We start from the raw sequence: 16,463 nt of genomic DNA, 5'->3' as shown, positions 1-16,463 counted from the left end.
GAGCATTTTATAGGTATCAGCGATGCTTTGCCATAGCCTTACACTACTGTTTAAAACTGTTTATGTTAGGTGTAGGTTTAAAGAAGGATGTGTAATGAAAGAGGTAAAAGCCTAGCATATTTATGTAGTAAATATTTATGTAGCTCACTTTGCTCGCCCACCCCTGGGTTTGGTTTACTGGATATACAGTTAAAAGAGATTGTTATTTTCATGGGAATTGTTATATATGCATTATTTTCCCTTTTACTTTAAAACTTTTGTGGTTACATCTCTTTCTCACAGGACGTAAAACGCTGCTCGTGTTGCACTGAACACACGCTAAGGAGAAGCGGTCAGATAATCTGCTGGCTTGTTGCTGCTGGCGAGCTGCCTGTTCTGCTTGTCTCACTGCCCGATTATGTCAAAGACTGAACAGCAGCTGTCCTTTTGCCACTTTGCGTCTCTGACGCTCATGTTGGTTTGGGGGGAGGGGAGGGGGTTAGGGTGGCTGAACGCACGCTAAGGAGAAGCGGTCGGATCATCTGCTTGCTTTCTGCTGCTGGCGAGCTGCGTGTTTTGCTTGTCGCTTGTCGTTGTTTTAAGAGCTGGGAGCAAGTTAAAGTGTCTCTTGTGGGATTTCAAATTGTCTTTCGAGAAGATTACGTCTTGTCTCCCTCCCCAAGATTTTTTTTATAATAGAGAGATAACAGAGGATGCTATACTGAGACTTGAGAATTGTGACTTTTGTACAACAAATCAGGTCAGTAATTAAGAGAATTCTCTATTTATGAGGTGGAAGCTGTAGGAAAAGAACACACCAACTTAAATATACTGCACAATCTGAAAAATGGTCTGTCTGGGTAAAAATCAGAGACTAATTAACACTACTGATCACATACACATTTTAATAAAGGAAAATCTTCTCACCTTTCATTAATATATGCCCATACCTGCCAGCTTGTAACCATTAGCAAAATAAACAGTGTGAATGCAGGCCTAATTTTAATAGTGCAAAATTAAAATAGGGTAAATAATTACCAAAATTACAACTTTGCATGTTGTAAATTGATTAGTGCAACATGCAAAATTATTCATGAATAATTTATTAAATAAAATAGCATTTTGTGAAAAGGTTAATTCGTAGTTTTGTTGGCCACAAACTAATTTAAACATGTTTGACTGTGTGTAATGTGTAGAGTTGCAATTGTGCTAGAGATTCACAAGTGGCCTTATCTGTCTCTCATATTTTGGATCTGATTATCCACAAAACCTTTTCTATTTATTCCTTAGTGAGGGAGTAACACTGCATTGTCAGGAAGGTGGAGATGAATTAGATTTACAGGCTTAACCCTAAAAATTGAACCCAGAAATAGTTTATTAATAGGAACTACCTTCAACTTCCTATAGCTACATGTATTATATTAGTATTGCATTGTAAACAATATACCCTGGTTGAAAAGTAAACCAAATTTAACAGCTTCAAGAGTGCATTTTAAAACTCAATAGAAATGATTAATTTTCTGTCAACAGCAATGAAAACAACATGAATACTTAAAAGATTATTTTATGCTGAAAAGTACACATATTTAAAATAAACTTGAATTCAACACAATACCCAGCCATTCATTTACTTAAACAGTTTAATTCAATACAGAGGATAGTTATGTCATTTTCTAACCTGTTTAATCCAGAACCGGGGCACTGGAACCTATCCCCACTACCACAGGGCACAAGGCAGGAACAAATCCTGGACCGGATTCCAGTCCATTTCAGGTCTATTGCACACACACACACACACATCATGAGCCAATTTAGAGTCACCAATTCACCTAACTTGCATATCCTTGGACTGTGGGAGGACACACGAGAACATGCAAACTCCGCACAGGGAAGACCTGGGACGCAAACCCTAGTCTCCTTACCGTGAGGCAGCAGCGCTACCACTGCACCACCGTGACACGCTTTAGGGGAGAGTGAGGAGCTAAAAAACGGAATGCATTGCACAACCTAAAAAGGGTTGAGCTACCAATCTATCACAGGGGGCATACTCATACTTCCGGTTTAGAGGTGCCAGTTAACCCAACAAACGCATGTGTATGAAACTGGAAAACATTAGATTACCACTATGAAACACACCTTGACACAAAAAGAAAGTGCAAAATGTACAGAATTCACACAGAAGATATATCTCAATTTTCTGTTGAAAAACTACTAATGAGTGTAAAAAATAAATCATGTAATCTAAACATTTAGATGGTCATTATGAATGGCTTGTACATGAAAGTGTTTTCAAGTGATTTTGTATAACCAATCGACTTAACCCTACTGTTTCATAACAGTCACTTTAGGGTTTGTTGCCTTTAATGAGGTGAAAACAAATGAATTAGCACCTTCCATTTATGCTCCCATCCAGCACAAGGCAAATCACAAAGAACACTCGTAAACTGGATTAGCACTTTGTATGTGAAAAAAAGCTTTCTTTCCAACCTTTTTACAGCTATGAATAAATTGACAACCAATATCAATATACCTTTTTTCCTTATTTCACCATGCTCTGTTCATTCCAGTATGTTTAAACTATTCTTTTAAGCATTTGTTCCCTTTACAAATTTTAACAACCATTATATTTAACTAGTCATTTAGCCCGTTACAATAACAGGCGCTAGAACAGTAGTGCATAAACATTAGTAGGAACAGTCTATATTAAATGGCAAGGGACTTTGACCTCATTCTTTTTGTTGGTCGTATTTTTCTTTGTCTTTCAGCCTTTCTTTTGTTGATGTTTACTTGCTGAGCTGACCGTTCTTCGTGGGCTGCCGCCGTGTATTGTGTGTCTTTAATTTTCTGTGACAGTAATACTGTCTTGTACGTCCGCTGGCTTGTACGTCCGTAATATACCTTTAATTTTCTCTGGCGGTAATACAGGCGTGCGCGTCGGTAATATGCCTTTAATCTCCTCTGACAGTAATACTGGCTTGTATGTGGCTGTAATATGCGTCACTGTATTGTGTACCTTTAATTTCCTCTCGCAGTAATACTGGTTTGTATTTCCGTAAAACGCCTCTAACTTTCTCTGACAGTAATATCGTGCATCGTACCGTGCCCCGCGCATGCGCACTTCACCAGAAGACACACACACACGGACACCTGGACGCACACAGGGATTTTATTAAAGAGGATATCATGATAAAATGGATAGCTACAGTATTTGAAAGTGTATAAAAGGAGTACCTGCTGCACTTGGTATCTTTCACAATACTAGACATTTTAATTGAAAAAATGCTGCAGTTTTCCATAAGTCAGGAGAGACTGTAGGTATAGCTTACATGTGAAAAATATTAAATCACAAGGTAATAATCAATCAGACAGAAATGTGTCATTATGTTATATACAAATAATAAAAGAAATTATTTCAATGAGAGATAAACCATCTTTGAAAATTAAAAATATTATATAAAACTGGTGCCCTGTCCACGTATTGTTCCTGCCTTGTGTTGGTGTTGCTGGGATAGGATTGACATCCATGTGCCTCTGCTCAGCATAAGTAGGTTTGGAAAATGGATGGATAGATGGATGAAAATAATATGACAGAGTAGCCTACTTTCAATGAGAAGAGTTGAAAAAATGGGCGTCTAAATAAGGGCCTTTATAAATAAAGGTTATTGCCAAAAGCAAAGACCAGTGTTGTAAATGAAAAGTATAACTGAACATTGTGGCGGACCCATGCCTGGCCAGGACACCCCTATGATACTGGATCCTATGGAGCAGCCATGGGATGCAAACTACGTCTCCCGGAACACTTAGTGGCAGCCCCCCGGGTGGCATCGGGGCCACCACCAGGGGGAGCTGCAAGGCTTCCTGAGCCCGTGTGGGCGGCAACGCAGCCACACTAGGAAGTGCAGCCTAATTAGGCTAATTAATTACCACCTGACGCACTTCCGGGTGAACTATAAAGGGAGCCTGTGGTCACTCCTCAGGGCACCAGAGTCGGGAGGAGGAGGAGGACGAAGCTGCCCTGGGAGGAGTGGAGGAAGAAGAGTGTTTTGATTTGTGGTGTTGACGCCAACCAGGCTTCTGTCACAACATCAATTGCTATTCTCCAAGAATACGTCTTTCCCTCCAGTTTTCTGCTCTGTGGCTGCCACTTAAAGTGTAATTTTACCAGTGCTATTGTGCCAGGTCCAAAAACAGCACAACCATTTTAAAGACAATGTATATTAGTCGGATTGTGTCCCATGCTCAGATGGGAAGATGCAAATGATTGCCTTTTATCAGTGGAATTCAGCACTCTGAAACACAATAATCCCCTTAAACTTTCTCGCACAGTTATTACAGTTTGGGATTGTAAAATATTTAATTGGGATTTTTTGCCACTGATCTAATACCAAATAACTTTATAATGCTAAACTGAAAATTCTTTAAATACTTTTTAATACCATAATATTCAGATTCCCCAGGTATTCATCTGCTTTGCTCTGACACAGTTTTGCCAGTTATCTAAACTGAAGTAAAGTAAGTAAAAACATCAGTTAGTGAAGAGTATCCTCTCAAACCACAGCTGAGTTAAAGGACAAAAAATATGTAGTATCAGAGGTGGCAGGCAGGTAAGCACAATTCAGTCACAACTACTGAGATGGCCGCCCTCTCAAAGCCAGCCTCTGAGGAAACTGCAACATGAGTGCAAAGTGAGAACATCTTGCTCATTTGATTATGTGAGCCACAGTTAAGGTATGGTCTTGAATGAGCAGAAGAAAACTTAAGACCCATCACAAAAGTAAAGGAGAATAAGAAAGAAAAAACTACTTAAGTTTGTCATGCAATAAACATCAAACTGAGAAACCGCTCTAAACACAATGTAGTATTCTGTTGCAGGTGTAATACTGAATATTAATACAAATATTTTGGAGGCGGCATCATGTTATGGAGATGCTTTGGTTTGGGCCTAGATGACTTTTGAAACTAGAAGGCAAAGCAAACTACTGGGAAGTCCTGGAAAAAAAGTTCCTCATTCATTTTTGTTTCATCAGCTACAAAGCAATCACACTGTAATCCTCCATAATATGATTTTTGTATTCTAACAATTTATATGTCTATAAAGCAAATAGATTATTAACACCTGTGCTGCCACACAGGATGGAATTCCAGACCACTGGAATTTAAGTACTAGGAGATGAAAGACAGTAACATTAACCACGGAGGACAGGTTGGGGTCAGTAACCAAATAACTTAACAAAAAACCAATAAGACAGAGTCCAATGTGGATGTTTAAATAATTTACAAAAAAAAAAAAGCCTTACTGCCAAAGATCTTTAAAGCTAACTTCCAACCTCACAAGGTTTTGAGAGGATCCACAAACTTTGACAAAGAAGTTACTGCTTAAAGTTAAAGTTAAATTAAATGGGGGGCAGTAATGATATCATGCATAAAACATCCAACGATCACTTGATAGCAATTGGACATCACTGCTAAACATAAGACACCTGCAGCACTGAGACAAAAAACTCCAAATGGTGGCAACTGTCACCCAAAACACAAAAAAATAAAACAGAAAACGCACTCTGGAGAGTCTCAAAAATAAAGGCACATTTTATTAAGAGATTCAAGGAGCATAGAAAACTGAAAACTGGAAAAAAAATAAATAAAACCAAATTTTGCACAATGCAGGCTTCAGGTATACAACTAAGCACAGAACAGAAAGAGAAAACTGTCATCCTGAATAGAAGAGTGGCTTAAGCAATTAAAATACACTAACTCCTCAAATTAGAATAAATCTCAATTTAAAACAAGGTTGCATGTTTCCTGTCAACTAATTAGTAACTTACCTTTGACTTGATAGCCGAGTACTCTTCTGTTCCTTTTTGCACCTCCTTCAGTGAAGTGATGTAGTCATAGCTGATAATGGCTGTCTGTGATAAAAACAAAACTTTTAGTAAGCGCAGGAGCTTATACTAAGCACGGAGAAAAGCAGGTAATGGCATAAGAAATGGAATTAGCTTCACTAAATATATTTTAAATGGATACATTTAGAAGGGTTACTGGAACCACTGTTTACAAAAGAAAAATATAAGAATTTTACACCTAAAGGAAAAATGCTTGGGGTCTTACATTTTATAAATTTGGCAATTCACTTCCAAGTATTTTAGGTAAATTCTATGTGTTATTCACTACATTTCCATAAACCAACTTCTTGCTTTTGGAAAAACCATATAAAATTGATGAAATGAAAGACATCTGTTCATTATAGCAGTAATCACAAAAACAAAATCGCATTTTAAGTTGAGTTTCATGGGGCACTGCTATATGTAAATACATGTTATACTGAGCCACAGTTGGTAAATATATTTTATATACAGTGATCCCTCGCTATATCGCGCTTCGTCTTTCGCGGCTTCACTCCATCGCGGATTTTAAATGTAAGCATATGTGAATATATATCGCGGATTTTTCACTGCTTCGCGGATGTCTGCGGCCTACAGTACGTGTGCTTCCTCAGTTGATTTGCCCATTTGAATTCAAACAAGGAACGCATTTGAATTCAAACAAGGGACGCTATTGGCGGATGGCTGAGAAGCTACCCAATCAGAGCACGCGGTTAAGTTCCTGTGTGCTGCTGATTGGCTCAGCAACGGAGTGCTGCATTAACCAGGAAGTCTAATTTCACTCATTCAGAATTAATGCACGTTACTGCTAATGCTTCAGGAGATTGCAGAAAAGGTAAAAGTTTTGGATATGTTGAAGGAGGGGAACAGCTACACCGCTGCAGGACACAATTACAGCATCAATGAGTCCACGATTCTTTTTATTTAAAAAGGAGGAAAAGCATATAAGATCTACGGCCGCAGTGTCCTTTAATCAGGGCGCAAAACGAGTTGCAAGTGGACGTTATAAGGCAGTAGACTGGATGGAATCTGCTTTAGGGATTTGGATTGAAGAGTGATGGAAGAAGAACAACGGCGGTGCTAAACAGTCGCCTGAAGAGGCTCCTTTAGAAGAGCTGTAACGCTATCCTTTGTTGTGCAGTAAAATTAAACTCATCGTTATCGGACAAGTCGTCGTGTCAATGTTGGTGAGTAACCATAATTAATTATTTACATACAATACTTATTACATGTACATAGTTTAGTGTCGCTGTACACACATTTTACTGTATACAATTTTTCTTGTATTGTACGTATTTATTGCTGGTGGCCTGTCTGTTGTAATGGCTGTAACGTATTGATATCGGAGACGCTCGATATCTTTAAAATAATATTTAGGTTTTACTGTATGTAAACTGTGTTTACATACATAATTTCAACGAATCTTACCTAATATCTAAGAGAATACAAAGGGTTTATGCTGTATAACTGTGCGTGAAATGTTTATAATAGTGTGGGAGAGTTTATAAGGGCTTAAAATATATAAAAATAACCATATAAACATATGGTTTCTACTTCGCGGATTTTCTTATTTCGCGGGTGGCTCTGGAACGCAACCCCCGCGATGGAGGAGGGATTACTGTAGCACCTGCCAAATAACACAAAGAATACACGACACGTGTTCCACACTAATTGGAGCTCATCAGGTATACACACCTTTGCTTCCCCAGGCAGGGATTAAACTTCAGACGTTAGCGCCTGATGCAGAGACTCAGACATTGCGCCACAGCAGCTGGTTCACTTACTTGACAAGGAGTATTCCATCCCAGAATATTCCATCCATAGATCTGATCGCAATCTGATAAGTTGGGTGGTTACCTACCAGGAAACACTTGTGGTTTGAGATCTGCTTCTCACAACTGAGATATACATATTGTGACATATGGCCGGCCGTTCATCCCAGTCAATACCCCCAGGCCGTCAGGTGGAGCTCTCCCTTCAGCATGGAGGTGCCCCGAATACCAGAAGGGAATCATGGACAGTGGAGTTTTCCTTTACAGCCCTGCCGGATACCTTGGGGGCCAACAGAGGACGCTGCAGGGAGGCCCAGAGACTCTTACGTGCACTGTAACCCGGAAGTACGTCTTAGCCACAGCGACAGAAGGAATGACGTACTTCCGGGATGAAGAAGAAGAGTTGTTATCTGACCCGGAAGTGTTCCTAGTCACATGGACAGAGAGAGCGAAACACTTCCGGGTCAAGGACTATAAAAGGACTGTGGGAGATCCCAGACGTTGAGCTGAGCTGGGTGGAAGGGTGGCAACGCGTCTGGGAGAGTGGAGGATTGTTTAATTATTGATTGTATTGATTTATGAGTATTGTGGAGAGGAGGGTGCTTTGTGCACTGTTAATTAATAATAAAGTCAATATTTGGACTTTTACCTGGTGTCCGGCGTTTAATCCGAGGGTTCAAGGGAGCGACAGAGCCCCATATCTGTCACAATATATACGTATATATACAGTGTTCAAAAAACTTAAGGGAAAACTTAATCATCACAATCTAACACCAAGTCAATGAAGCTTTAGGGATATCCGTCTCTTCAGTTAGGAAGCATAAGCGATTGTAAATCAACTACAATCATGTAAACCTACTTTGGTGCAAATGACAGTGACAACAGGTGCACTGAAGAGGCAACAGCAAGACAACCCCCACAAGAGGAATGGCTTTGAAGGTGGTATTCACAGACAATTGCTCTTGCCTTCTCCTTCCTGACTGATTCTTCTCTAGTTTTGCGTTTTGCTAGTGTCCTTGTCATTACTGGTAGCATGAGGCAGTACCCACAGCCGATTCAGGTTGAAAAGGTAATCCAGCTCCTCCAGGATAGCACGTCCATACGTGCCATCGCAAGAAGGTTTGCTGTGTCTCCCAGCACAGTCACAAGAGCATGGAGGAGATACCAGGAGAAGGGCATAAAACCAGCAGCAGAACCAGTATCTGCTCCTTTGTGCAAGGAGGAACAGGGGGAGCACAGCCAGAGCTGTACAAAATGACCTCCAGCTGGCTACTGTTGTGCGTGTTTTTGACCAAACTGTCAGAAACAGACTCCATGAGGGTGGCATAAGGGTCCGAAATCCTCTAATGGGGCCTTTGCTCACAGCGTATCACTGTGCAACTCAAATAGCATTCACCAGAGAATACCACAATTGGCAACTCCACCACTGACGGTCAATTCTGTTCACAAACGTGAGCAGGTTCGCACTGAGCACATGTGACAGACATGAAAGAGTATGGAGATGCTGTGGTGAGCGTTATGCAGCCTGCAACATCATCCAGCATGACCAGTTTGGCAGTATATCAGTAATGGTTTTTGGAGGCATACCTTGGTGGGTTTGCACAGACCTCCATGTGCTAGGCAACGGTACCCTGACTGCTGTTAGGTACCAGGATGAAATCCTCAGAGCCATTGTCAGACCTTACACTAGTGTAATGGGCCCTGGGTTCTTCTAGTGCAGGACAAGGCCCTGATTAAGAACCACTGGGACGATGTGTATTGGTGCATCTGAAGCTGCCAAGCAGTACCACAGGCTGCCCAGGAGCTCACTTATGCCTTGATTCAGATCTGGGAGGAGATCTCCCAGGATACCATCCTCCATCTCATCAAGAGCATGCCCAGACATTGTCAGGACTGCATACAGGCACGTTGGGACCATACACACAACTGAGTCCCATTATGAATTGTTGTGATGAAATTCATGAAAGTTGGATCAACCTGTGATTTCAAGTTCTGACTTTAATTTCAGTGTGATATTGAATCCAGTTGTCAATGGGTTGGTGATTTTGGTTTCCATTGAATGTTGTTACATCATTTTGTTCTCAATGAGTTACACAGTATTACTCAATAAAGATTTTCCAGTTGATTATTTCGCTCTTTGTGATCCAATGTGTGATTTGAGTGTTCCCTTAATTTTTTTTCAATATATACTGTATATATATATAAATGCTGGGTTGCCCTATATTCTTCTTCCCACTAGGGATCGCTCTATAATAGATGGACTGGCCCAGCATGGATTAAAGGAATAGCTCATACCCCTGAAAGGAAGATGGCTGTGTTCCCTGAGGCTGATCCCAATCAAGACACCGACAGGGTTGCATGGGAACTGGAGTCTAGAAATGCAGCCCTGTCGGGATCCTTGGATACCGCCAGAGGGGGAGGACATTACTGGCTTCCATGTGACCCAGAAATGGTCCGAACAGCAATGCGGGCACACTGGAAGCAGACTCAGGTTTTGCTAGAAAAGAACATGGGAGATGGAAGGAGGAAGAATTTGCTTGATTTATTTGAATTGTGGCTGATCTTTGCAAAGGTGCTTATTGAAAAGGTACTTTGGATGAATAAATGTCTAATTATTTAAATCCAGAATCGTGTTGGGCATTACTGTGTCAGATGTTTAGGTAATTGGTGGTGTGAGGAGCAGTAGCATCACTTCCAGTTCCAGTGACCTAAAACCACCTCTCCCTGCAAGATGCCATCTTAAAAAAAGCCACCACCAGTACGACAAGTTATTAGATGTATTCACATCTGGGAAAATGTATCAACACAATATCAATTTGCAATTTATTTTCTGAAAACGTTTATTTCAACATCTTCAGTTATATGGGGTTCACCAGTAAACCTAAACCTAAATCCTAAACCTTCTTCTATTTCTTCTTCTCCTTTGTCTTTCAGCTACTCCCGTTAGGGTTTGCCACAGCGGATCATCTTCTTCCATATCTTTCTGTCCTTTGCCTCTTGTTCCGTTACACCCATCACCTGCATGTCCCCTCTTACCACATCCATAAACTTTCTCTTAGGCCTTCCTCTTTTCCTCTTCCCTGGCAGCTCTATCCTTAGCATCCTTCTCCCAATATACTCAGCATCTCTCCTCTGCACATGTCCAAACCAACGCAATCTTGCCTCTCTGACTTTGTCCCCCTTGGCTCAGACACAGGAAGCAGAGGGCGATGGTGCGAGGAACCTCTTCAGAATTGGCCAATGTTAAGAGTGGTGTTCCACAGGGGTCAGTGCTAGGGCCGCTGCGATTTTTCTTCTTCTTATTCTTCCAGCTACTCCTGTTAAGGGTTACCACAGCGGATCATCTTCTTCCATATCTTTCTGTCCTCTGCATCTTGTTCTGTTACACCCATCACCTGCATGTCCTGTCTCACCACATCCATAAACCTTCTCTTAGGCTTCCTCTTTTCCTCTTCCCTGGCAGCTCTATCCTTAGCATCCTTCTCCCAATATACCCAGCATCTCTCCTCTGCACATGTCCAAACCAACGCAATCTCGCCTCTCTAACTTTGTCTCCCAACAATCCAACTTGAGCAAATCCTCTAATGTACTTATTTCTAATCCTGTCCATCCTCATCATGCTGAGTGCAAATCTTAGCATCTTTAACTCGGTCACCTCCAGCTCGTTCTCCTGCTTTCTGGTCAGTGCCACCATCTCCAACCCATATAACATAGCTGGTCTCACTACCGTCCTGTAGACCCTTCCCTTTCACTCTTGCTGACACCCGTCTGTCACAAATCACTCCTGACACCCTTCTCCACCCATTCCATCCTGCCTGCACTCTCTTTTTCACCTCTCTTCCACAATCCCCATTACTCTGTACTGTTGATACCAAGTATTTAAACTCATCCACCTTCGCCAACTCTACTCCCTGCATCCTCACCATTCCACTGACCTCCCTCTCATTTACACACATGTATTCTGTCTTGTTCCTACTGACCTTCATTCCTCACCTCTCTAGAGCATATCTCCACCTCTCCAGGGTCTCCTCAACCTGCTCCCTACTCTCGCTACAGATCACAATGTCATTAGCAAACATCATAGTCCATGGGGACTCCTGTCTAATCTCATCTGTCAACCTGTCCATCACCATTGCAAATAAGAAAAAGATCAGAGCCGAATCCCTGATGTAATCCCACCTACACCTTGAATGCATCCGTCACTCCTACTGCAGACCTCACCACTGTCACACTTCCCTCATACATATCCTGTACAACTCCTATGTACTTCTCTGCCACTCCTGACTTCTTCATACAATACAACAACTCCTCTCGACGCACCCTGTAATATGCTTTCTCCAGGTCCACAAAAACGCAATGCAACTCCTTCTGGCCTTCTCTATACTTCTCCATCAACATCCTCAGAGCAAACTTCACATCTGTGGTGCTCTTTCTTGGCATGAAACCATAGTGCTGCTCACTAATCATCACCTCACTTCTTTAACCTAGCTTCCACTACTCTTTCCTACAACTTCATACTGTGGCTCATCAATTTTATCCCTCTGTATCTATTACAGTCGTGCACATCCCCCTTATTCTTAAATATCAGCACCAGTACACTTCTTCTCCACTCCTCAGGTATCCTCTCACTTTCCAAGATTCCATTAAACAATCTAGGTAAAAACTTCACTGCCATCTCTCCTAAACACCTCCATCCTTCCACAAGTATGCTATCTGGACCAACGGCCTATCCATTTTTCATCCTCTTCATAGCTTGTCCTTACTTCCTCCTTTCTAATCCACTGCACTTCCTGATTTACTATCTCCACATCATCAAACCTCTTTTCTCTCTCGTTCTCTTCATTCATCAGCCTCTCAAAGTACTCTTTCCATCTGCTTCAACACACTCTCCTCACTTCTGAGTACGTTTCCATCTTTATCCTTTATCACCCTAACTTGCTGCACATCTTTCCCAGTTCGGTCCCTCTGTCTAGCCCATCGGTCCTTTCCTCCCTCCTTAGTGCCCAACCTTTCATACAACTCATCATACGCTTTTCTTTAGCCTTCGCCACCTCTCTCTTCACCTGCGCCTTATCACCTTGTACTCTTGTCTACCTTCTGCATCTCTCTGACTATCTCACTTCTCCTTTGCCATCTTCTTTGTCTGTTTCCTCTCCTGTACTTCGCCATTCCACCACCAGGTTTCCTTTTCCTCCTTCCTCTTTCCAGATGTCACGCCAAGCACTCTTCTTGCTGTCACCCTTACTACATCTGCTGTAGTTTCCCAACTGTATGGCAACTCTTCACTACAACCTGTTTCACCTTCTCCTAAACTCAACCTTGCAGTCTTCCTTTTTCAAATTCCACCATTTGATCCATGCTCTGCCCTGACTCTTCTTCCTCTCGTGATCTCCAACTTCATCCTATAGACCACCATCCTATGCTGCTTAACTACACATTCCTCTGCTACTACTTTGCAGTCTTCAGTCTTCTTCAGATTGACTCATCTGCACAGGATGAAATCTACCTGTGTGCATCTTCCTCCACTCTTGTACATAACCCAATGTTCCTCCCTCTTCTTAAAAAACCTTCTTCTATTAAACCTTAAACCTTCTTCTATTTCTTATCAGTTCCAATATACAGTATATATATGTACAGTCATGGCCGAAATTATCGGCACCCCTGGAATTTTCCCAGAAAATGCACCATTTCTCCCAGAAAATTGTTGCAATTTACAAAGGTTTTTGGTATACACCTGTTTATTTCCTTTAAGTGCATTGGAACAACACAAAAAAACAGAGAAAAAAGCCAAATCTGACATCATGTCACACAGAACTCAAAATCCGGGCCGGACAAAATTATTGGCACCCTCAACTTAATATTTGGTTGCACGCCCTTTGGAAAAAATAACTGAAATTCAAGCGCTTCCTATAACCATCAAAAAGCTTGTTACATCTCTCTAAATGGAATTTCCAACTACTCTTCTTTTGCAAACTGCTCAAGGTCTCTCAGATTTGAAGGGCGCCTTCTCCAACAGCAATTTTGAGATCTCTCCATAAGTGTTCAATCGGAATTTAGATTCGGACTCATTGCTGGCCACTTCAGAACTCTCCAGCGCTTTGTCTTCAACCATTTTGGGTGCTTTTAGAGGTATGTTTGGGGTCATTGTCCTGCCTGGAAACAACCCTATGACCTCTGACGCAGTCCCCAGCTTTCTGACCCTGGGCCCCTACATTGTGCCCCAATATCTTTTGGTAGTCTTCAGATTTCATGATGCCTTGCACACAGTCAAGGCATTCCACTGCCAGAGGCAGCAAAACATCCCCAAAACATCTTAGAACCTCCACCATGTTTGACTGTAGGTGCTGTGTTCTTTTCTTTGTAGGCCTCATTCCGTTTTTGTAAACAGTAGAATGATGAGCTTTACCAAAAAGCTCTACCTTGGTTCTCATCTGTCCACAAGACGTTCGCCCAGAAGGATTTTGGCTTCCTCAAGTACATTTTGGCAAACTCCAGTCTGGCTTTTTTATGCTTCTGTGTCAGCAGTGGGGTCCTCCTGGCTCTCCTGCCACAGCGTTTCATTTTGTTCAGATGTCGACGGATAGTTCGAGCTGACACTGTTGCACCCCTGAGGTCTGCAGAACAGCTTGAATATGTTTTTGAAGTTGATTGGGCTGTTTATCCACCATTCGGACTATCCTCATTGCAGTCTTTTATCAATTTTTCTCTTCCGTCCACGTCCAGGGAGATTAGCTACAGTGCCATGTGTTGTGAACTTCTTGATTATGTTGCGGAACAGTGGACAAAGGAACATGAAGATCTTTGGAGATGGACTTGTAGCCTTGACATTGTTGATATTTTTGCACAAATTTTTGTTCTCAAGTCCCTCAGACAATTCTCTGCTCTTCTTTTCTGTCTCCATGCTTAGTGTGGCTACACTTAGACACACAACAGAAAGGTTGAGTCAACGTTTCTCCAATTTAACTGGCTTCAGATGTGATTGCTATATTGCCCAGCCGCTGTTTCTTGCCACAGGTGAGTTCAAATGAGCATCATATGCTTGAAATAAAAACGATTTACCCCACAATTTTGAAAAGGTGCCAATAATTTTGTCCAGCCCAATTTGGAGTTCTGTGTGACATGATGTCAGATTTGGCTTTTGTCTCTGTTTTTTGTGTTGTTCCAATGCACATAAGGAAATAAACATGTATATACAAAAACATTTGTAATTGCAACAATTTTCTGGAAGAAATGGTGCATTTTCTGGGGAAAAATTACAGGGGTGCTGATAATTTCGGCCATGACTGTATATTCTATGGTGTGTATTCTCCCTTGTAATGGACTGGCAACCCATATATACTTAAACTAAGGAGGTTTAAATTAGAGTCAACAGTGTTAGCCCTATTTTATAAAACATTATCTTCTGCATTCATTACTGGGAAAATATTCAATTTATATATTTTATAAACCAACTTATATTTAAAAACATAATTTATTATATTATTTGAATTGATATACATTGCTTTTTGAATCATTCTGAAAAAAAGAATCCCTGCTTAGAAAAACATACCCTGAGCCTTGTACAATTGCAAGGGACCTTTCACGTTCTTTAACAGTGCAATACATACCACTTTCATCTGGCTGGTGATATTTCATGCCCCACTGATTTCAAAGAAAGCAATGAACTGTTTCATTTCAATAAACACAGTATTTCTAAGTTAAGAAAGAAACCCGCTCTAAAAAACAAAGATGCCTGACACAGGCACTCTGAAATGTTGCCTTAATACTGTGCATATGAAGAGGAGCTAATTGTATGCGCTTCTGTATGTTTTTATAAGTCTCTTTATTGATAGTCAGCATATAATGTAAAAATTCAGATAGGTATCTGACCTGGTATTAACTTTTGTGAAATGAGAATTGGAATTAATAACTTTTGCCAGGGTTGGTGTCTGTCACGCAGCTGTAGTTAAATCATTATTTTTTTTATGTGCCTCACTCTGTCAGTTGTCTTCATTTATCAATTGATCCACCTACTGTATTTTGTATCTATTTTATAAAGAAGCAGAGCTTCATACAGAAGAGGGCAACAGACTGAATGATGAATTGCCCCCCTACTCAGCAAATGGTAAGTCAGCAGAGTTCAAACTATTATTAAAAAAAAGAGAACAAAAACATTATCTGACCGAGACCGAAGTAGAGATAAAGAAGTCATAAGCCATGTCAGGAGTGACATTACCTTTACTAGCAGCACATGAACAAGCACATAAATAGAAAAATGCTTTTGTTAAAAAATGCCTTCATACTTAGTAAGCCTATTAATAGATTCACATCTTAAGTATTGCTTAAAGGCCAAATAAATAAAATGTAATAAGATATTCTAGTGGCAGTACTATTATTGGGAACCTTTTGATATGAACCCAATAATTACAACTGAGAGGAAAGGAGAGGACTATCAAGAAATGCTAATGTGTTCCAATATCTAACAAAATCAAATAATGAAAATAAATATCAGCTATAAAAATATATACAGTATATATTTTTCTTTTTGTTTCTTAACAAAACAGTAAATATTTTATTGTTAAACATAGTCCACTGTGGTGGGTTGACGCCCTGAACTGGGATTGGTTCCTGCCTTGAGCCCTGTGCTGGCTGGGATTGGCTCCAGCAGACCCCCGTGACCCTGTGTTTGGATAATGACTGACTAAACATAGTTCATCCACTTTTCAATGCATTTGGTTGAGAGTTGACCAGCCTTTAGTATTACTTCAGGAAACATATTTTAGCCAGTTAGGGAGCCACAAATGAGCTGTAGCTAAACACAAATAATTGCAAACTTCAATTTGATGAATCTACA

General features: G+C 40.8%; 1 protein-coding gene across 2 annotated transcripts in view; it reads right to left on the bottom strand.

Annotated features, from left to right (window-relative positions):
* The window catches only part of adck1 (aarF domain containing kinase 1), a 983,738-nt gene that overhangs the window by 943,160 nt on the left and 24,115 nt on the right, over positions 1-16,463 (bottom strand). The window contains exons 3-4 of one of the 2 annotated variants that reach the window (XM_051920170.1): positions 7,478-7,485; positions 5,802-5,885 (exon numbers count right to left, since the gene is read on the bottom strand). In XM_051920170.1, coding sequence (XP_051776130.1) covers positions 5,802-5,885; positions 7,478-7,485 — 92 coding nt within the window. The remainder of the gene's footprint in view (positions 1-5,801; positions 5,886-7,477; positions 7,486-16,463) is intronic. The other variant, XM_028821522.2, reaches the window with a different exon arrangement.

Source organism: Erpetoichthys calabaricus, chromosome 16, assembly GCF_900747795.2.
Source record: "Erpetoichthys calabaricus chromosome 16, fErpCal1.3, whole genome shotgun sequence".
Taxonomy (NCBI): Eukaryota; Metazoa; Chordata; class Cladistia; order Polypteriformes; family Polypteridae; genus Erpetoichthys; species Erpetoichthys calabaricus.
This window is presented reverse-complemented; position numbering and strand designations above follow the sequence as displayed.